The sequence below is a fragment of the Lissotriton vulgaris genome, unplaced genomic scaffold (genome assembly GCF_964263255.1).
Source record: "Lissotriton vulgaris unplaced genomic scaffold, aLisVul1.2 SCAFFOLD_211, whole genome shotgun sequence".
Classification (NCBI taxonomy): Eukaryota; Metazoa; Chordata; class Amphibia; order Caudata; family Salamandridae; genus Lissotriton; species Lissotriton vulgaris.
In genome coordinates, this window is record NW_028251874.1 from 2,334,111 (window position 1) to 2,356,368 (window position 22,258).

The window sequence follows — 22,258 nt, forward strand, 5'->3', positions numbered from 1 at the left end:
TTCTTCTATACTTCGCATCCTACAATGGCTTCCAATTGAAGCAACAGACCAATGTATCACTGAATGCATCACCCACAAAGCCCTCCACAACTCCACACCCTCCTACTTGGTTGAAAAACTCAAAATCTCTGGATCTGAACAAGGATCGAGAATTTGTAAAGTCCTCCTGCTGGAACAAGCAACATTCAGGCAAGAACGCTTTATAAAGCTCGCCTTCTCTGCCAGCGCTACAAGGATCTGGAACTCCCCAACCACCTTGAACAACCACAAGTCTTGCCACAATTATAAACTCATAATCCTCCTACTTGAGAGACGCTCTGAATAATAAATCTGTGGTCACCTTTCTGCATCCACTTTTCCAATGTATCCAGATATTAACTGTTTGAACTTTCTCCCCCGACGTGATCTGTGGGATTCCTCTATTGCTTATCTGTTATTTAATGGCACATCTAATCTGCATTTTGGTCTTTCCTCTTTAGAAAAGTGCTTCAATGCCCTTTAGCCAAGATTGTACTATATAAAACCACAAAAAGAAACGCATTTGGTATAATAAAGAGACACCAGAAAAAACCTCTTTTTGAAAAGTTTGAGCACATTTGTCAAAAGATTCCAAAATTATTAGCAAAGAAATAATTGCTTTTCAAAAGAAACTCTTATAACCACAAACTACGTGGGAGGGAAAGAAGGAAGAGCAGAAGAGAGAGAGAGAGTGAGAGAGAAAGAAAGATAGAAAGAAAGAGAAAGAGAAATCGAGAAACAGAGAAAGAGTGACAGAGAGAAAGAAGGAGGGAGAGAGAGAGAGAGAGAGAGCTACTACTATAATGCATTATCTGTACACTTGAAGTGTGTCTCCTAAATTGCAAGACTCCACGAACTATCACAAAGTAAGCCAAATACTTTGATAGTTACAATGTACAGATAATGCATTATAGTAGTAGCTGGACTATAAATTCAAAATGATTATTATTTTATATTTTATATATAGATCCTTTGACGACAAAGCTGAGGCGTATAACATTATAAAAGGCTACTCCACTCCAGGATCAAGACTGGTACCGCAAATTGAAAAATGCTATAAATGTAAGACATAATGATCACTTGTAGGTTTGACCCTGTATGATCCTAGAAAAAACTCTTTTTGTAAAAAGACTTAAAAAATCTCATATACTGTATACTAATGAATGTTCCATATACCTTTTTAGATTGAAGAAGTTTTTAATTATAGTCCTGAGGAAGGTGTTCCAACCATCTAAGCACCGAAACGGGTCGACAATACTGGCTTTTTAAATTGATTTCTACATGTTGATACATTGAATTTTCGTGTATGATCTATAATGAAATATGTATGTAATTTTATGTGCAAAAAATTGTTTATGTCAAATTATTTGATACAAGAAACTTTTCTTTTTTAATAAATATGGTTTTTGATACAATTTATGTTATGGTTCACTTGGTATATATGTTATTGAGGATAGAAGAGTTTTCTAGATAGGTGTCTAGCTTTACAAGTTACATTCGAAAAAAACTTTATTTAAAAACCACAGAAAGGAACCTTCTTTTTTGTCATGGTTCAAGATGAAGCCAGCCAACCAGGGAGCTTCAGGTCTGCAGGCCCAACTTTGGGTTTAGGTATCCGAAATGGATGGGCGAAAAAGCTCCCTCAACCAATCAGATCCAATATATTTTTACATTTGGGTCCACGAGTCCAGATGCACGGACCATTCATTGGCTAAAGGTCCAGCTAGCTCTACCTTAAATGACTAGTGGCTTAATTTGAGGACCACAAAAAAACACTGCATGAAACTAGCCAGGCCAATCCCAAATAGTTTTGTGCAGATTCATTGAACTGTGCCAAAGTTATTATATGTGTATATATATATATAATTATATTACATGGGATTCTGTAATCCCTGTATAGATGGCAGTCTCTAATTTCTTTATAAACAGGAATTTGTGATGCACAAAGTCAGTGATTATGAAGAAGAGACGTCAGAGCGCCGCTTTTATAAGTTATTACAGTCAAGTCCTGAGGGCACAATGCCTGCTGCCAGCGCCAGCAGCTGATGTGAAAGGAAGGTCAAGTCACGAAGCATAATTGAAGCAGCTGTTTAAAGCAACAAACAGAACTTTGCTTTTATAACTTCTGCTGTATGAGACCTCAGCAAAGCTTACTGAGTGCCCAATTGGTATGACAGTACAGAGACATTTTATAGTTACAAGCCCCCACAGGATGGGCATCATTGCATACGTAACCTGGATCAGACTATGTCCTGCTGGGCCAATCAATGAAGGGCAACTGTGGCATGATACCCTTTCAAGGCTCGAAGTATGTCTATACCCTGGTGTTGCTGCCCACATGCCATCTACAAGAGCAGATTTGGGTTTTCCCCTAAACGTGAAATCTGTGCCTCTGGTATACGTGGACTTGGCACGTACTTGACCGGCCAGGTCATGTCGACATGCTTTTACTGAAATGTGAGGTTTTGCAATAGCTAGCTGGAAGCTAGCATGTTTGTTCTCGGAAAGCCTTGTGTTGCTTGCACGTTGCAGCTGACTGACAAACAAAATGAAGCGTGCAACCATTTTGTGAATTCCTGCCGGTGTCAATTCTTTAGTAGCTCAAAAAAGACTATAGGCCTGAAAACATATGTAATTGGTATCATAGAAATGTCCGCTTTGTCACTAGTTTACTATGAGAAGCAGAGGGAATATGTTTATTAGCTTCCTTAGATAAAGGAAGGGTGGAATCTTTCTGCATGTTTCTACACGTTTCGAGCTACTGCAGCTTTTTCTTTTTAATGGACTTTTATTGAACAGTTTCTAACATCTTTTTGCAACAAATATCTAACAGTTTTTATTTTTACTTTTGCACATGCGTTTTTAAGTTCATTCTTCATGTTTGCAAATATGTTAGCTGATGCATATGTAGGAGCTACACACCAAAGTTTGTGGGAAAGTGGATGTGTGACCATCTATTATACGGGATAAAGTACCACCTGGTGCATATCATAGGATTATTGCAAGCCACCTCAGAGTTCCATAACCTTTGTGTATCTGTCTATCATGAGGTGGTGTGCACTCCTGGAGAACCCTGCAGTGACAACAACATCCCTGGTCGGCCTTGCTGTTGAGGCTGAATACAGACTAGGATTTTTAAATCAGGAACTGGAGACGACTGCATCTTACCCAATGTAACTGTGCAACTAGAAACACAGTTCCCTCTCTAGACTGCACATGTCTGCTATTCTCAATGAACACCACATCACTTGCATCCGATTATTACGTGCGATTCTGGCCAGTAATTCCTCCCATGAATAGCGCTATTTTCAGTTCTTCAGCCTGGAATAGGGACGGACTAGGAAGAATGAGAGCTGCTGGCCTATTTGTCTCATGCAGAGTCCCATAACCAGGCCTGTTTCTGCACAGGAAGGATGCAGTCCTGTGTGGAACCAGAGGAGGAGAATGCAGGGAAACATCTGCACCCTGTGTACTCGTACTCTGGGGGTCAGTATCGCTCAGTGGGTTCCATCCAAACCATAATCCTCCCCTCAGAGACTTTCTAAAATCTGCCCATACGCATTTTGAAGAGGTTACATGTGGTAGTATGCACTCCAAGAGTCTATTTATAGTGAAACACATACCTGGGGTAGTTTCGAACAGCAATAAATGTGATTTTGTATTTCCTCTCTCCATTGAGTCTTCATCTGCAGTATGTGTATCCAGTCCTAGGAATGATGGAGGCACACACTGACCCCGCTCATCAGGACAGAGCAGTTCTGCCTTGCAGTTCTGATGTTGATGCTGCGATTCAGGGTGCAGTGGTTCGAGTATGTAGTTCTGATCTGAACCCTCTGCATCTGTACAGGCCGGTTCTAGATTGTACTTTTGATCTGAACCATGTGCATCTGCACAGGTCTGTTCGAGCTCATCGTTCTGATCTGGTTTCTGTGCTTCAGGAAGCGCTGACTCTAGCTCTTGGTCCTGGTCCGCAGTGTGCAGTGGTTCTTGCTTGTACTTTTGATCTGAACCATGTGCATCACTACAGGCCGGTTCTAGATTGTCATGTTTGTCTGGTTCCTGTGCTTCAGTGCGCATAGATTCTAGCTCGTAGTTCACGTTTGGATCCTGCGCATAAGGAAGTTCCTGCTCCAAGCATAGGTGTTCCTGTAGGCACTGGGTTTGTTGTGACCCCAACTCATCAAAGGACAACAGCCCAGACTCTAAGTGTTCATCTGATGACATCCCATCAGGTGACAAGGGTTGAAGGCTGCGGTTCTCCTGGGGATCTTGGAAATCAAAACACATCAATTCTTCCTTCAAGGGATCATCAGGTCCATTCCCATCTGGTAGCGTGGGTTGTATACGGTGGTTTTGCTGTAGTTTGTGTCCTTCAGGAAATAGCGGGTGTGGGCAGAGGTTCTGTTGCTGGTCCCAGTTATTAGTAGACATTGGGGATGGTTCTTGCTTCAGGGGCTCATCTGGCTCCCACTCTTCTGCGAACGTCGATTGTATGCTCTGGTCTTGCTGTGGTGTCTGCCCATCAACAAATTCTGAGTGAAGACACAGCTTTGCCTCCTGTGATCCTTCTGGAGGATCTGTCTGAGGGCACCGGGATAGAGGACAATCTTGCTGTACTCCATTTCTATCTGGAAACCCAGGTTGCACGCACTGGTCCTCCTGTGGGTCACGTCGATCTGGAAACGATGGCTGTAGACAAAGGTTTGGCTCCTCTGGACGCCCTTGAACATCAGTTGGCGAGGAGAGCGTACAGTCCTGCTTTGGTGCATGCCCATCAGAGAACACCGGCTGAAGACACAAGCTCGGTTCCGCTGGCCTGTCCAGTTGAGGCGTTGCAGGAGACCGGCTAACAGCACAATCTCTAATGCTCGCCGGACAGATAAGCTCCAAAGACACTGCACCATTATCTAGGGAACCTTGATCCTTTTCGATCCAGATTTTCTTAATCAGCCCAGCGACTCTAGAAGGTACGTCCTTCACAGTATTCATCAAGTTATCCAGTTTGGCTTCCAACTCCTCCAGCATGGATAGAAGGATAATATGGGGCAGGTTCTCCGAAAGCGATTCCAGGTCCTCGTCCCTCTGAGCATCATTTCGGGATCTTGAAGCTGAGACGTCATGGAGAGGTAAAGATGGGACTGTGGCTCTTACGGGTTCACGTGAACCCTGCGCATTCGCTTTCTTTCCCGGAGCCCGTCTTCTCCCCATTCTGGTACTCTGATTTTCAAGTCTCTGCAGAGGAGAGGAAAAGAGAAAAGACAACACGTTATCACAGGACAACTAGGTCAAAATACTCCTTCCTGTCTCACCAACCCCAGTGTGATCAGAGGAAATTACGAATATCTAACACCAGAAAAAAATTCAATCATTAAAATTTAACAATATCCATAACATAGTTCATATATTAGGAAAGGCACTGATTTGAAATGCGTTTCCAACACTATGTGTGTTCCTTGCTCTGCTCAAATTGCACACTTTTATGGAAAAAACTGAATACTGTAACAGCCTTGCAGCAATGAAAGGTTTATAAAACCCTAGCACACAAGACTGCGCTATCATTCTCACTTGCACTGTACAGCTCTCTTTTGCAGTATTCGGTTCTGTTACTGAAGCACGTTCCAACATACCAAACCTCTACAGGATCTACAAAACGCTTCTTATGTCATTGCATATATAGAGAGCATGTTCAACCTGGGGTTTCTTGGAACTGAATAAGAAATGCATAAAAGAGGAGACAACCAATCAGACCAGGGAAGAATCGAGCATGAATAGGCTTGTGGGCTGTCAGATTTCTGGGACAACACTTGAAGTTAGATTCAAATAGATTTCGCCAGAAGCGAGATCCAAATGGAAGAAACTTATACCAAAGCCGCGTCCACCTGATCTGTTCCTCTGTAATTTTAGAATAGCAAGTAAATTCAAGTGAGGCGATCTCTGGTTTTGTACGGGTGTATGCATTTCCGCCTGGTTTGCAATGAAATGAGGGGCTAGACATCACAACCCTTTAGGGCTGAGGCAGTGGGTCTGATAGTGGATTTGTTATTTCAATATAGGTGTGACGCGTGCCCACCTGTGAAGATGATGCAGTAAACAAGCTGCGTCGCTGTGAATTACTTGTAGTCTATGAATGGTGATACTGGGCATTCTTACATATACTTGGTTGGCATGATGAGATCTAGATAGGACTGCGGCCACCGCTATTGCTTTTCTTGTCTAAAGTGGGAGGAGTGGGGTTATTTTCTCAAGTAGTTTCAGCACAAATCTGCATTTTGATCCTACTGCTCCAGCAGCTGGGACTTGCTAAGATTACTATTGATTATCACTCAGAGGCTTTTAGCTGTGGGTTTAGGCTCCGGTAACAATCGCATTTTTGTTGGAGAGTAAAGTTGGCTCCAAACGTTGGTCTTATTCTTTCAAATTACAATCTCAGTTTTGTCCACACACGGTTTTAGCTGATTCAACCTCATCAAGTAATAATTAAATTGCATCATATTTTAAAACTGGAGTGGTGAGGCGGACATTCTGCCCGTACAAATTAACAACTGAGAGTAGGTATAGTTATAAAGCCTGGAACCTCTTGAAGATAGTTCTCTGACCAATGGTTTTTGCAGGTTAAGGGAGCAGAGATATTGGCCTATAATTCTTGGTTATACCCGGGACTTCTCCGTGGTTTTTCAGTATCGGGAGCTCTTCAGCATTTTGAAACACGCTTGGAGCGACAGCTTTAGCGGCTTAATTGATGAAAACGCTCCGAAGGGGACTGCTCAAGACCTGAGTTTTCGAAGGAGATGCAGCACCCTCAGCGCCCAGATATCCTTGGGGTACGCTTTATAAATGCTGATTGATTGATTGATGAGGTCAGAGATTCCCTGACTGCTGAAGGGCAAGGGTCAGTTGGTGACCTGGATTTGACCTTGATCACAAATTCATGGAACTTGTTTATTTCTTCAAACGAGGATAAGGAGAGCAGAGTTTGTTTCGGACTCAACTTCAGAATTACTGCTGCTGTAATTGTTTATACTATCTTTACATCATTTTATTAAAAAGTATTTTAATTGTCAAAGAATGCCTCAATAGGAGTCAGGGAAGTTTTCATTTCACCTGGGGGCGAAAAATCATTCAGGATATCAAAAAAATATTTTTATTATTTGCCTATTAATAGGACTTTGCATGTTCGTTTTGCCTTTATATTCCTCAAGCTCAATTTTAAATTTGATTTTGCTCTCTTCATCATCCCTTTCCTACCAATGTCGACGCAATGCAGGTTTCACCTCCTTTAACTCTGGCTTGTACCAGGGTACTGTTCTGGTGCGGTTTGCGGGGGTGTGGGTCACTAGCATGTCTGAGCCACAGAGTGTATTATTTTTCTTTGGAGAGAATGTCTTCAATTGATGGTAAGAGGGAGAGGGGGAGGGGTTTGAAAGTTTTGATAACACTGGCTCTGTATTTATTTTTTGCCATTTGCATATGGTTTTAATTTCCTGCTTGTGGATTAAGTTTGAAAAATCTACTGGAATACAAAACTGTATCAAATAATGATTGGACCATATGCAAGGAAGGACGATTATATTGGGTTGATTCAAATTATACAGCCAGATCAGATCTAAGGGATTTTGTTTTATGTGACATGAGCATTTAATGTGTTGGTGTAAATCCAACGTCATTAAATCAGCAAATTCATTATCTTTAGGGTCTGCGTTGTCGTCATCAACTCGAAACTTGAGAAAGGAAAGCAGATCTACCCCATCAGTTTGAGTAATTTGTTTCAGAGATGTGTGGATCCACTCGTGAATAAGTGCTGCTATCTCACTCCTTTCTCTGAGCTCGTTCTCTTTTGGTCATCTTCGAATATGGCTTCTGGAGATCTGGAGTAGATTCCTCTGACAACCAGGTTTCAGTTAAGAACAGGATATCCGTCTTAGGAGATTGTAATAATTTGAGTATTTCCACCTTATCTTTGCCTAGGGAGGGTGGGTTTAGTAAAGCCACTTTTTACAACTCCTCAATCTGAGGATGTAGACGAGTCTTATTGTTTGTTGGTCCACAGTGAGGGCTGTTGAGTGCCAGATTACCCTATATGTGTGGCTAGCATACACGCCATTTGCTTCTAAAGTTGAGACAAGCATGGGGGGATACTAAAATCTGTGTATCTGAAAGACAATAGATCTTATGCTGAATATGCAAAATATTTAGGATACTACCTGACTCCTGGTCCCAGCGGATGTGGCCAGGCATGCCTGGGAGCAGACAGGCTTGTCATTGGCAACATTTTTGCAACACACACAAAGAAATTGCTTTTAAAAAACTCCATTCAACTGTATACTCACAGATGTGACACAAACTCCAACTCTCACTTGTACAGCCTCAGACCTCATTTATAAATGGATTAATGCGACAAACCAGATATCTCTTAACCATATCTTCAATGCTGCACAATTACACAGGCATTGTGCTCTCCAGTGCACACACACACGTGAAACACAATTCATCCACAGGCACAAAGACCTACACACTGGAAATAAGTATTCAGACTGATCAGTCCCTCACACGCTCATATAACAGCTAACACGGAGCTCTTCATTACGGGTTTTTTAATACTTTTAATTACTCTTAACGATTGTATTTTGTTGCTCACCTACAGAGGGGACTTTTGAGAAGCTGCTTGACACATTGCTACAGCTATAGGGCTTTTAAACTGTGTTTGCATACATCGCGTCCGCTTACCTAGTCCTCTGCCGCGTTCCGGTCACTTCTTCCAGGTCCACCGCAGCTCGAAGTGCTGTTTGTGTGGAGGGAGTGTAGGGTGACGGTTGCGGTTGCGCACCTACTTCCGGTGGCACAGTCCACGCTGCCATCTTGGTTAGCAGTCTAGTTTCTGCCAGGGCTGCCATAAAAATAGCTGATGGAGCCGACGCGCAGCTTAGAGAAGAGCAGCTAACACGGAGCGCCTCATTACGGGTTTTTTAATACTTTCAATTACTCTTAACTATTGTATTTTGTTGATTCAGAAAAGGGGGTGGTGATGAACAGAGTGTCTGAATTAAGCAGACCACTCTTACCCAGTCCAAAGATCAGGGGTTTGATCCTTCACCATTATTTATCTCACTGCACCATCCCAGCTCAGAACATGGCTATATGCAAATCAGTCTGTCCCTGGCCCAGTGCATCATGGGAACAGGGCAGACTAAACTATCAAGCCAATTCTTCACCAGAAAGGAGACAAGCTACCGGGGACCGGTTTCTGGCATTTCAGCCGTCTTCGGCCTGGCTTGCTTGAATCCTGATGGTGCCGTGAGAAAGGGACTCATGTCTGACTATACCCTGCCACACCTATAGTGGCCAAAAACGATTCAGAAAAGGGGGTGGTGATGAACAGAGTGTCTGAATTAAGCAGACCACTCTTACCTAGTCCAAAGATCAGGGCTTGATCCATCACTGTTATTTATCTCACTGCACCATCCCAGCTCAGAACCTGGCTATGTGCAAATCAGTCTGTCCCTGGCCCAGTCCATCATGGGAACAGGGCAGACTAAACTACCAAGCCAATTTTTCACCAGAAAGGAGACAAGCTACCGGGGACCAGTTTCTGGCATTTCAGCCGTCTTCGACCCGGCTTGCTTGAATCCTGATGGTGCAGTGAGAAAGGGACTCATGTCTGAGTATACCCTGCCACACCTATAGTGGCCAAAAACGATTCAGAAAAGGGGGTGGTGATGAACAGAGTGTCTGAATTAAGCAGACCACTCTTACCCAGTCCAAAGATCAGGGCTTGATCCATCACCGTTATTTATCTCACTGCACCATCCCAGCTCAGAACCTGGCTATATGCAAATCAGTCTGTCCCTGGCCCAGTGCATCATGGGAACAGGGCAGACTAAACTACCAAGCCAATTCTTCACCAGAAAGGAGACAAGCTACCGGGGACCGGTTTCTGGCATTTCAGCCGTCTTAGGCCCGGCTTGCTTGAATCCTGATGGTGCAGTGAGAAAGGGACTCATGTCTGAGTATACCCTGCCACACCTATAGTGGCCAAAAACGATTCAGAAAAGGGGGTGGTGATGAACAGAGTGTCTGAATTAAGCAGACCACTCTTACCCAGTCCAAAGATCAGGGCTTGATCCATCACCGTTATTTATCTCACTGCACCATCCCAGCTCAGAACCTGGCTATATGCAAATCAGTCTGTCCCTGGCCCAGTGCATCATGGGAACAGGGCAGACTAAACTACCAAGCCAATTCTTCACCAGAAAGGAGACAGGCTACCGGGGACCGGTTTCTGGCATTTCAGCCGTCTTCGGCCCGGCTTGCTTGAATCCTGATGGTGCAGTGAGAAAGGGACTCATGTCTGAGTATACCCTGCCACACCTATAGTGGCCAAAAACGATTCAGAAAAGGGGGTGGTGATGAACAGAGTGTCTGAATTAAGCAGACCACTCTTACCCAGTCCAAAGATCAGGGCTTCATCCATCACCGTTATTTATCTCACTGCACCATCCCAGCTCAGAACCTGGCTATATGCAAATCAGTCTGTCCCTGGCCCAGTGCATCATGGGAACAGGGCAGACTAAACTACCAAGCCAATTCTTCACCAGAAAGGAGACAAGCTACCGGGGACCGGTTTCTGGCATTTCAGCCGTCTTCGGCCCGGCTTGCTTGAATCCTGATGGTGCAGTGAGAAAAGGACTCATGTCTGAGTATACCCTGCCACACCTATAGTGGCCAAAAACGATTCAGAAAAGGGGGTGGTGATAAACAGAGTGTCTGAATTAAGCAGACCACTCTTACCCAGTCCAAAGATCAGGGCTTGATCCATCACCGTTATTTATCTCACTGCACCATCCCAGCTCAGAACCTGGCTATATGCAAATCAGTCTGTCCCTGGCCCAGTGCATCATGGGAACAGGGCAGACTAAACTACCAAGCCAATTCTTCACCAGAAAGGAGACAAGCTACCGGGGACCGGTTTCTGGCATTTCAGCCGTCTTCGGCCCGGCTTGCTTGAATCCTGATGGTGCAGTGAGAAAGGGACTCATGTCTGAGTATACCCTGCCACACCAATAGTGGCCAAAAACGATTCAGAAAAGGGGGTGGTGATGAACAGAGTGTCTGAATTAAGCAGACCACTCTTACCCAGTCCAAAGATCAGGGCTTGATCCATCACCGTTATTTATCTCACTGCACCATCCCAGCTCAGAACCTAGCTATATGCAAATCAGTCTGTCCCTGGCCCAGTGCATCATGGGAACAGGGAAGACTAAACTACCAAGCCAATTCTTCACCAGAAAGGAGACAAGCTACCGGAGACCGGTTTCTGGCATTTCAGCTGTCTTCGGCCCGGCTTGCTTGAATCCTGATGGTGCAGTGAGAAAGGGACTCATGTCTGAGTATACCCTGCCACACCTATAGTGGCCAAAAACGATTCAGAAAAGGGGGTGGTGATGAACAGAGTGTCTCAATTAAGCAGACCACTCTTACCCAGTCCAAAGATCAGGGCTTGATCCATCACCGTTATTTATCTCACTGCACCATCCCAGCTCAGAACCTGGCTATATGCAAATCAGTCTGTCCCTGGCCCAGTGGATCATGGGAACAGGGCAGACTAAACTACCAAGCCAATTCTTCACCAGAAAGGAGACAAGCTACCGGAGACCGGTTTCCTATAGTGGCCAAAAACGATTCAGAAAAGGGGGTGGTGATGAACAGAGTGTCTGAATTAAGCTGACCACTCTTACCCAGTCCAAAGATCAGGGCTTCATCCATCACCGTTATTTATCTCACTGCACCATCCCAGCTCAGAACCTGGCTATATGCAAATCAGTCTGTCCCTGGCCCAGTGCATCATGGGAACAGGGCAGACTAAACTACCAAGCCAATTCTTTACCAGAAAGGAGACAAGCTACCGGGGACCGGTTTCTGGCATTTCAGCTGTCTTCGGCCCGTCTTGCTTGAATCCTGATGGTGCAGTGAGAAAGGGACTCATGTCTGAGTATACCCTGCCACACCTATAGTGGCCAAAAACGATTCAGAAAAGGGGGTGGTGATGAACAGAGTGTCTGAATTAAGCAGACCACTCTTACCCAGTCCAAAGATCAGGGCTTGATCCATCACCGTTATTTATCTCACTGCACCATCCCAGCTCAGAACCTGGCTATATGCAAATCAGTCTGTCCCTGGCCCAGTGCATCATGGGAACAGGGCAGACTAAACTACCAAGCCAATTCTTCACCAGAAAGGAGACAAGCTACCGGGGACCGGTTTCTGGCATTTCAGCCGTCTTCGGCCCGGCTTGCTTGAATCCTGATGGTGCAGTGAGAAAGGGACTCATGTCTGAGTATACCCTGCCACACCTATAGTGGCCAAAAACGATTCAGAAAAGGGGATGGTGATGAACAGAGTGTCTGAATTAAGCAGACCACTCTTACCCAGTCCAAAGATCAGGGCTTGATCCATCACCGTTATTTATCTCACTGCACTATCCCAGCTCAGAACCTGGCTATATGCAAATCAGTCTGTCCCTGGCCCAATGCATCATGGGAACAGGGCAGACTAAACTACCAAGCCAATTCTTCACCAGAAAGGAGACAAGCTACCGGGGGACCGGTTTCTGGCATTTCAGCCGTCTTCGGCCCGGCTTGCTTGAATCCTGATGGTGCAGTGAGAAAGGGACTCATGTCTGAGTATACCCTGCCACACCTATAGTGGCCAAAAACGATTCAGAAAAGGGGCTGGTGATGAACAGAGTGTCTGAATTAAGCAGACCACTCTTACCCAGTCCAAAGATCAGGCTTGATCCATCACCGTTATTTATCTCACTGCACCATCCCAGCTCAGAACCTGGCTATATGCAAATCAGTCTGTCCCTGGCCCAGTGCATCATGGGAACAGGAAAGACTAAACTACCAAGCCAATTCTTCACCAGAAAGGAGACAAGCTACCGGGGACCGGTTTCTGGCATTTCAGCCGTCTTCGGCCCGGCTTGCTTGAATCCTGATGGTGCAGTGAGAAAGGGACTCATGTCTGAGTATACCCTGTCACACCTATAGTGGCCAAAAACGATTTAGAAAAGGGGGTGGTGATGAACAGAGTGTCTGAATTAAGCAGACCACTCTTACCCAGTCCAAAGATCAGGGCTTGATCCATCACCGTTATTTATCTCACTGCACTATCCCAGCTCAGAACCTGGCTATATGCAAATCAGTCTGTCCCTGGCCCAGTGCATCATGGGAAGAGGGCAGACTAAACTACCAAGACAATTCTTAACCAGAAAGGAGACAAGCTACTGGGGACCGGTTTCTGGTATTTCAGCCGTCTTCGGCCCGGCTTGCTTGAATCCTGATGGTGCAGTGAGAAAGGGACTCATGTCTGAGTATACCCTGCCACACCTATAGTGGCCAAAAACGATTCAGAAAAGGGGGTGGTGATGAACAGAGTGTCTGAATTAAGCAGACCACTCTTACCCAGTCCAAAGATCAGGGCTTCATCCATCACCGTTATTTATCTCACTGCACCATCCCAGCTCAGAACCTGGCTATATGCAAATCAGTCTGTCCCTGGCCCAGTGCATCATGGGAACAGGGCAGACTAAACTACCAAGCCAATTCTTCACCAGAAAGGAGACAAGCTACCGGGGACCGGTTTCTGGCATTTCAGCCGTCTTCGGCCCGGCTTGCTTGAATCCTGATGGTGCAGTGAGAAAGGGACTCATGTCTGAGTAGACCCTGCCACACCTATAGTGGCCAAAAACGATTCAGAAAAGGGGGTGGTGATAAACAGAGTGTCTGAATTAAGCAGACCACTCTTACCCAGTCCAAAGATCAGGGCTTGATCCATCACCGTTATTTATCTCACTGCACCATCCCAGCTCAGAACCTGGCTATATGCAAATCAGTCTGTCCCTGGCCCAGTGCATCATGGGAACAGGGCAGACTAAACTACCAAGCCAATTCTTCACCAGAAAGGAGACAAGCTACCGGGGACCGGTTTCTGGCATTTCAGCCGTCTTCGGCCCGGCTTGCTTGAATCCTGATGGTGCAGTGAGAAAGGGACTCATGTCTGAGTATACCCTGCCACACCAATAGTGGCCAAAAACGATTCAGAAAAGGGGGTGGTGATGAACAGAGTGTCTGAATTAAGCAGACCACTCTTACCCAGTCCAAAGATCAGGGCTTGATCCATCACCGTTATTTATCTCACTGCACCATCCCAGCTCAGAACCTAGCTATATGCAAATCAGTCTGTCCCTGGCCCAGTGCATCATGGGAACAGGGAAGACTAAACTACCAAGCCAATTCTTCACCAGAAAGGAGACAAGCTACCGGGGACCGGTTTCTGGCATTTCAGCCGTCTTCGGCCCGGCTTGCTTGAATCCTGATGGTGCAGTGAGAAAGGGACTCATGTCTGAGTATACCCTGCCACACCTATAGTGGCCAAAAACGATTCAGAAAAGGGGGTGGTGATGAACAGAGTGTCTGAATTAAGCAGACCACTCTTACCCAGTCCAAAGATCAGGGCTTGATCCATCACCGTTATTTATCTCACTGCACCATCCCAGCTCAGAACCTGGCTATATGCAAATCAGTCTGTCCCTGGCCCAGTGCATCATGGGAACAGGGCAGACTAAACTACCAAGCCAATTCTTCACCAGAAAGGAGACAAGCTACCGGAGACTGGTTTCTGGCATTTCAGCCGTCTTCGGCCCGGCTTGCTTGAATCCTGATGGTGCAGTGAGAAAGGGACTCATGTCTGAGTATACCCTGCCACACCTATAGTGGCCAAAAACGATTCAGAAAAGGGGGTGGTGATGAACAGAGTGTCTGAATTAAGCTGACCACTCTTACCCAGTCCAAAGATCAGGGCTTGATCCATCACCGTTATTTATCTCACTGCACCATCCCAGCTCAGAACCTGGCTATATGCAAATCAGTCTGTCCCTGGCCCAGTGCATCATGGGAACAGGGCAGACTAAACTACCAAGCCAATTCTTTACCAGAAAGGAGACAAGCTACCGGGGACCGGTTTCTGGCATTTCAGCTGTCTTCGGCCCGTCTTGCTTGAATCCTGATGGTGCAGTGAGAAAGGAACTCATGTCTGAGTATACCCTGCCACACCTATAGTGGCCAAAAACGATTCAGAAAAGGGGGTGGTGATAAACAGAGTGTCTGAATTAAGCAGACCACTCTTACCCAGTCCAAAGATCAGGGCTTGATCCTTCACCGTTATTTATCTCACTGCACCATCCCAGCTCAGAACCTGGCTATATGCAAATCAGTCTGTCCCTGGCCCTGTGCATCATGGGAACAGGGCAGACTAAACTACCCAGCCAATTCTTCACCAGAAAGGAGACAAGCTACCGGGGACCGGTTTCTGGCATTTCAGCCGTCTTCGGCCCGGCTTGCTTGAATCCTGATGGTGCAGTGAGAAAGGGACTCATGTCTGAGTATACCCTGCCACACCTATAGTGGCCAAAAACGATTCAGAAAAGGGGGTGGTGATGAACAGAGTGTCTGAATTAAGCAGACCACTCTTACCCAGTCCAAGGATCAGGGCTTGATCCATCACCGTTATTTATCTCACTGCACCATCCCAGCTCAGAACCTGGCTATATGCAAATCAGTCTGTCCCTGGCCCAGTGCATCATGGGAACAGGGCAGACTAAACTATCAAGCCAATTCTTCACCAGAAAGGAGACAAGCTACCGGGGACCGGTTTCTGGCATTTCAGCTGTCTTCGGCCCGGCTTGCTTGAATCCTGATGGTGCAGTGAGGAAGGGACTCATGTCTGAGTATACCCTGCCACACCTATAGTGGTCAAAAACGATTCAGAAAAGGGGGTGGTGATGAACAGAGTGTCTGAATTAAGCAGACCACTCTTACCCAGTCCAAAGATCAGGGCTTGATCCATCACCGTTATTTATCTCACTGCACCATCCCAGCTCAGAACCTAGCTATATGCAAATCAGTCTGTCCCTTACCCAGTGCATCATGGGAACAGGGCAGACTAAACTACCAAGCCAATTCTTCACCAGAAAGGAGACAAGCTACCGGGGACCGGTTTCTGGCATTTCAGCCGTCTTCGGCCCGGCTTGCTTGAATCCTGTTGGTGCAGTGAGAAAGGGACTCATGTCTGAGTATACCCTGCCACACCTATAGTGGCCAAAAACGATTCAGAAAAGGGGGTGGTGATAAACAGAGTGTCTGAATTAAGCAGACCACTCTTACCCAGTCCAAAGATCAGGGCTTGATCCATCACCGTTATTTATCTCACTGCACCATCCCAGCTCAGAACCTGGCTATATGCAAATCAGTCTGTCCCTGGCCCAGTGCATCATGGGAACAGGGCAGACTAAACTACCGAGCCAATTCTTCACCAGAAAGGAGACAAGCTACCGGGGACCGGTTTCTGGCATTTTAGCCGTCTTCGGCCCGGCTTGCTTGAATCCTGATGGTGCAGTGAGAAAGGGACTCATGTCTGAGTATACCCTGCCACACCTATAGTGGCCAAAAACGATTCAGAAAAGGGGGTGGTGATGAACAGAGTGTCTGAATTAAGCAGACCACTCTTACCCAGTCCAAAGATCAGGGCTTGATCCATCACCGTTATTTATCTCACTGCACCATCCCAGCTCAGAACCTGGCTATATGCAAATCAGTCTGTCCCTGGCCCAGTGCATCATGGGAATAGGGCAGACTAAACTACCAAGCCAATTCTTCACCAGAAAGGAGACAAGCTACCGGGGACCGGTTTCTGGCATTTCAGCCGTCTTCGGCCCGACTTGCTTGAATCCTGATGGTGCAGTGAGAAAGGGACTCATGTCAGAGTATACCCTGCCACACCTATAGTGGCCAAAAACGATTCAGAAAAGGGGGTGGTGATGAACAGAGTGTCTGAATTAAGCAGACCACTGGGCCAGGGTCAGACTAATTTGCATATAGCCAAGTTCTGAGCTGGGATGGTGCAGTGAGCTAAAAAACGGTGATGGATCAAGCCCTGATCTTTGGACTGGGTAAGAGTGGTCTGCTTAATTCAGACACTCTGTTCATCACCACCCCCCTTTTCTGAATCATTATTGTATTTTGTTGCTCACCTACAGAGGGGACTTTTGAGAAGCTGCTTGACACATTGCTACAGCTATAGGGCTTTTAGACTGTGTTTGCATACATCGGGTCCGCTTACCTAGTCCTCCGCCGCATTCCGGTCACTTCTCCCCGGTCCACCGCAGCTCAAAGTGCTGTTTGTGTGAAGGGAGTGTAGGGTGACGGTTGTGGTTGCACTCCTACTTCCGGTGGCACAGGTGAAGCCGCCATCTTGGTTAGCACTCTAGTTTCTGCCGCGGCTGCCATAAAAACAGCTGATGGAGCCAACGCGCAGCCAGAACCCCTGCTCGAGTACTTACCTATGCACCTGAGACACTATGGGCACTCAAGGCGGGTAGGTGTGTGCTAGAGAAAAGTGTGCAAGCAAAGTTTATTTATTTAGTTATTTATTTATAGCACTTGTAGAGCGCGAACGAAGGCCCTTGGGCATCTCGGCGCTAAAATATCTGCTATGTACAGCCAAAGAGGGGAAGGGGATCACTGATTAAAAAGCCAGGTTTTAAGTTGCTTTCGAAAAGACCGAAGAGATGAGCTGGTTTTAATGGCCAATGGTAGAGTATTCCAGAGTTTGGGTGCTGCCACGAGGAATCTTCTGTCACCCCATGACACCAGTTTGGTACGGGGTATCACTAACTCATGTAAGTTAGAAGATCGCAAGGATCTAAGGGGACGGTAAGGAATAAGATTTTAAGTAAGAAAGGCTGGTCCCTGGTTATGCAAAGCTTTGTAAACAAAGCAAAGAGTTTTGAATTTTATTCTATTCCTGATAGAAAGCCAATGGAGTTCTTTGATGGTTCCTGACACTGAGTGAAATTTGGGGACACCTCCCAAAAGCCTGGCAGCTGCATTTTGGATGGCTTGCATTTTATTGAGAACTCTTTCTTGTGTGTCCAGGAATAGGGCATTGCAATAGTCCAAGGTGGACAGAACCAGGGACGTAATCAAAGTTTTGCCTGCTGAGGTCGGAAGGAAAGGGAGAATTTTTTTATAAGTCGTAGCTTATAAAAAGCAGAGGAGGTAATCTGATTAGCATGTGGGAGGAAGGTAAGACGGTCATCAAAAATGACTCCCAGATTCCTCACCCTACTTACAGGTGTGGGGGGAGGACCTAAAGACAGTGGCCACCAGCGGGAGGACCATTCCGGAGTCATGTTTCTAAAGATAACTACTTCGGACTTATCAGAATTCAATTTCAGGCAATTGGAGGCCATCCAATTCCCTATGGCTTGCTTGCCCAGATTGAATTTGTCAGCAATTTTTTGGCCATCATTCCTGATGGCAAGGACCAGCTGGGTGTCGACAGCGTAGGATGTAAGGCTCATCCCATGAGTTCGAATGATATTAGCAAGGTTCGACACGTATATATTAAAAAGTGTCGGACTCAGGGATGATCCTTGGGGTACTCCACATGGCAGTGATAAGGTGGCAGACTGGAAGGGTCCTATGGTAACCACCTGGGTTCTTTCTGCCAAAAAGGAGGCCAGGAGAGTCTTGGCCTTTTGCTGAACGCCCATGCCTTCGACACGGTTGATCAAGATGGTATGATCGACCGTGTCAAATGCTGCTGACAGGTCCAGCAGTATAAGAACTACTGTTCCCCTAGCATCCCGGATGGCTCTAATATCCTCCGCAGCCTTGATCAGGGCCGTCTCCGTCCCATGATATTGACGAAAGCCAAACTGGGAATCATCCAATAAGTGATGTTCCTCTATAAAGGCTGAAAGTTGAAAATTCAAAGCCTTTTCAGCAATCTTTGCCAAGACTGGGAGGTTAGCAATGGGCTGATAGCTCTTAAGTTCATCCATGTCGAGATTTGACTTTTTGAGCAAAGGTCTTATTAGGGTTTTTTTCAAAGTAAGTGGATAAATACCTGTGGTAATCACGGTGTTACAAATGGTGGTAATAACAGGAAGAACCACTTCAGTAACTGAAGATAATACTTTGAAAGGACATGGGTCAAGGGTGGAGCCTGCTTTAATGGAGGACATAATGTCCCTAATCTGAGTTGTGGAGACCTCTGCAAACTGGAGGAGCGATGGGCTGGTCCTGGGGATACAAACCAGCTCAGAGATGGGTTTAGGAGTGGATTTAACACCATTAGCGAAGGCTGCATAGATATCATTACCTTTATTAAAAAAGAATTCTGCCAGCGCATCGCAGAGTGGTTGGGAGAGGGGAGGGTGTAAGTCGGGCGAGTCACCTGCTAACTGTTTAGTGGTCTCATACAAGGCCTTGTTGGAATTTTTAGAGAATTCTATTCTTTCGCAGTAAAACTTGTTCTTGGCCTCACTTATCATTATTTTATATTTAGTCACCATTTCTTTGTATTTGGTTTTGGCCTCTTCAGAATAGTCTCTACGCCAACACCTTTCGTACCTTCTACACAATTGTTTTTGTGTTCTTAAGGTCTCGGAATACCAGGGGGCTGACGGGGAGGATCTGTTGCGAGAGCGTTGTTTGGTCTGGACCAAAGCGGAGGTCGCGGATCCCACCCACTCATTAAATTGAGTAATGGCAATATTTGGGTCATGTGAGAGGATTGGTTTGGAGGTGGTCAGGAGTGATTCTAGACTGTCTCTGTCGATGTCGTTCCAGGCCAGATATGTCTGGCGGGGACTGACACTTGCCATAAGTGCTCCAGTGTCATGGGTGATAAATGAAGCCATTACGACATAGTGATCTGACCAGGTGGTGGGGAGTATTTCGGTAACATGTAGGTCCTCCAAATTAGTAAAAATCCCATCAAGGATATGACCTCCTTCATGAGTAGGGAACTTTACCAACGAGGAAAGGCCAAAGGTTGTCAGGTCTGCCAGGAGGGTAGCTGTATCGTTATCTTCAATTTTATCAAAATGAAAGTTGAAGTCACCTAAGATGGTGAATGAGCTATAAAGGGCAGACACTTCCAGAACAGACCCAATGTCGGAATTGAATCCAGACCTATGCCCTGGTGGGCGATAGAGGAGAATGCCTTTAAAATTCACCGAAGGAGTCAGTTTAATGGAGAATTGAAGAGCCTCACAGGAGAGGAGCGGTATCACATTGGTTCTTACCGCATATGAATCACGAGCAATGATTGCTATCCCACCCCCTTTCTTGCGTTGTCTATCCAGTCTATAAATAGAGAAGCCGTGAGGAACAGCAATGACTACGTCCGGATCGGACGCGCTGTCCATCCAGGTCTCTGTCAAAAATAATAGATCTAGTTTGTTGTCCTCTATAAGTTCGAATATTTCCTGTCGGTGTTTGCCGAGCGATCGAACATTGATAAGGGCAATGGAATGAGAGCTCCGTGTATTGTTAGGATTACACCGAGGGTGTTTCAGATATAAGGGTATTGATGCGGAGCAATTCGAACAACAGTGAGGTGAATTTCCAGTAAGGAGGCTAGGATCGAGTATAGTGCAAGATTGGTCTTGGGGGAGGCACCAGTGTCGAAGCTGATTAGCAGTGTAAGTTCTTCCTGGGGGCAAGGGATGAGAACCAGGAGGACTGGCCCTAGGCCCGGTCCAGGCGCGGACGGGCGCAGACGGGCCCGCCTTTGGTGCGCCGCCGGCATGCCCGCTGCGCCCGCCCGCTGCGCGGACGGGCGGTATGGTGGTTTAAATACATCTAAAGGAGTGGGAGGAGGGTGGGAGGGACGGAGATCTGCAGCGCGAGCCTTCCCCAGCCCAAGATGGCGGCTCAAGTTGCTAGGGGAAGTGACCAGCGCCTAGCAACAGCGGCGCTGTGTCATGCAGTGAAAACAACCTTGGCGAAGTAATTCTCGCTCCTAGGTGGGGGCTACAGATAAAAGTTAGATATTTAAAATATGTACAGTTGCAAGCTGAATCCTTATTGAAGACCAGCAACACTGAGGGGGAGGGGGCCCGGAGGACTGAGGGGCAGCCCCGAGCCCGTAGAGGAAATGGTCTGAAAGTAGCGGTCCTTAATACTCGCTCCTTGCATAAACATCATCTTGAAGTGTTTTCCCTGCAACAAGAGGGTAACATTGATGTTTTGGCACTGACAGAAACCTGGCTGGGGGATACTTCCACCCCAGACATTGTGGCAGCCCTGCCAATGGACGTTGACGCGGTCTGGCACAATAGGCCAGGGGATTCCAGAGGAGGGGGAGTAGTGGTCCTGTTCAAAAAGAGCCTCATGGTCACTCAAATACTTGCTGAAAATTGTGATAGTGCTGACGTTTTGGCGATAAAAAATTCCTTGAAATCCTCCTGCCTTATACTGATGGTAGCGTATCGCCCCCCTAGATCCACCCCTGACTTCAATGATGGTTTTCTGGAGCTTATGACTGACCTATGTTCCAGATATAAACACCTCTTAGTAGTGGGGGATTTCAACTATCATTGGGACAAGACGCAAAGAGAGCCTGCGGAATCTCTATTTGAGTCAAACATGAGCTCTATGGAAATGTTGCAATTGTGAATAGCCCTACCCACAACAAAGGGCATATCTTAGACCTGATTTGGTCTTCTCAACCGCGGGCACAGATAACCAATGTCAGTCCCTGTGCCTGGTCGGACCACGTGCTGTTAAGATGTTGGGTCCCTATTGACAGCCCACTCCTGCGGCCTCCACCTCTGTGGAGGAAGATTAGACTGTGGAAAAACATGGAGGCAGACCCCTTAGTTACTCAGCTCCACTCTATCCCTGTCCCTGTGGTGAGTGAAGATAACCTGGACCATAAAAGCGCAGCCCTTTTCTCCCGGTAACAAAAGGCCATTGACTCACTGGCACCTGAACGGAAAGAAAGGGTTAGAGACAAAGAGAAAGGAGCGCCATGGTTTGACGAGACGTTAAGGGGAAAAAAAGCAACTCCTCTGCCAAGCTGAGAGGAGATGGAGACTTAAGTATGATCCAACAGAATTAAAAATCTATAAAGCCCTCCTTGCTACATATAAATCAGCTATCCTAGGTAAGAAGGCGGCTTTCTATGAAGCAAGGATTATTTCATCAGGGAACAAACAAAAAGAGATCTTAAATCTGTGTCAACTGACAATAAAGAAACCCCTGTTCGTCAATATATTCAGCCTCCGCGTCTGTATATCCGCCCTGCCCTCCCACAGCCATGTACGTGGATGCACCAAAATACATAAAAGATAGAGTGCAAAAGTACGTTCCCGGCCGGGCTCTCCGCTCTTCTG

At 46.2% G+C, this 22,258-nt stretch overlaps 1 protein-coding gene across 1 annotated transcript in view; it reads right to left on the reverse strand.

The window, feature by feature from the left end:
* Window positions 1-5,226, reverse strand: part of LOC147662737 (uncharacterized) — a 35,051-nt gene extending 29,825 nt beyond the window's left edge. Inside the window, exon 1 of the mRNA XM_086950950.1 lies at window positions 3,642-5,226. Coding sequence (XP_086807076.1) covers window positions 3,642-5,226 — 1,585 coding nt within the window. The remainder of the gene's footprint in view (window positions 1-3,641) is intronic.
* Between the last annotated feature and the right edge of the window lie 17,032 nt (window positions 5,227-22,258).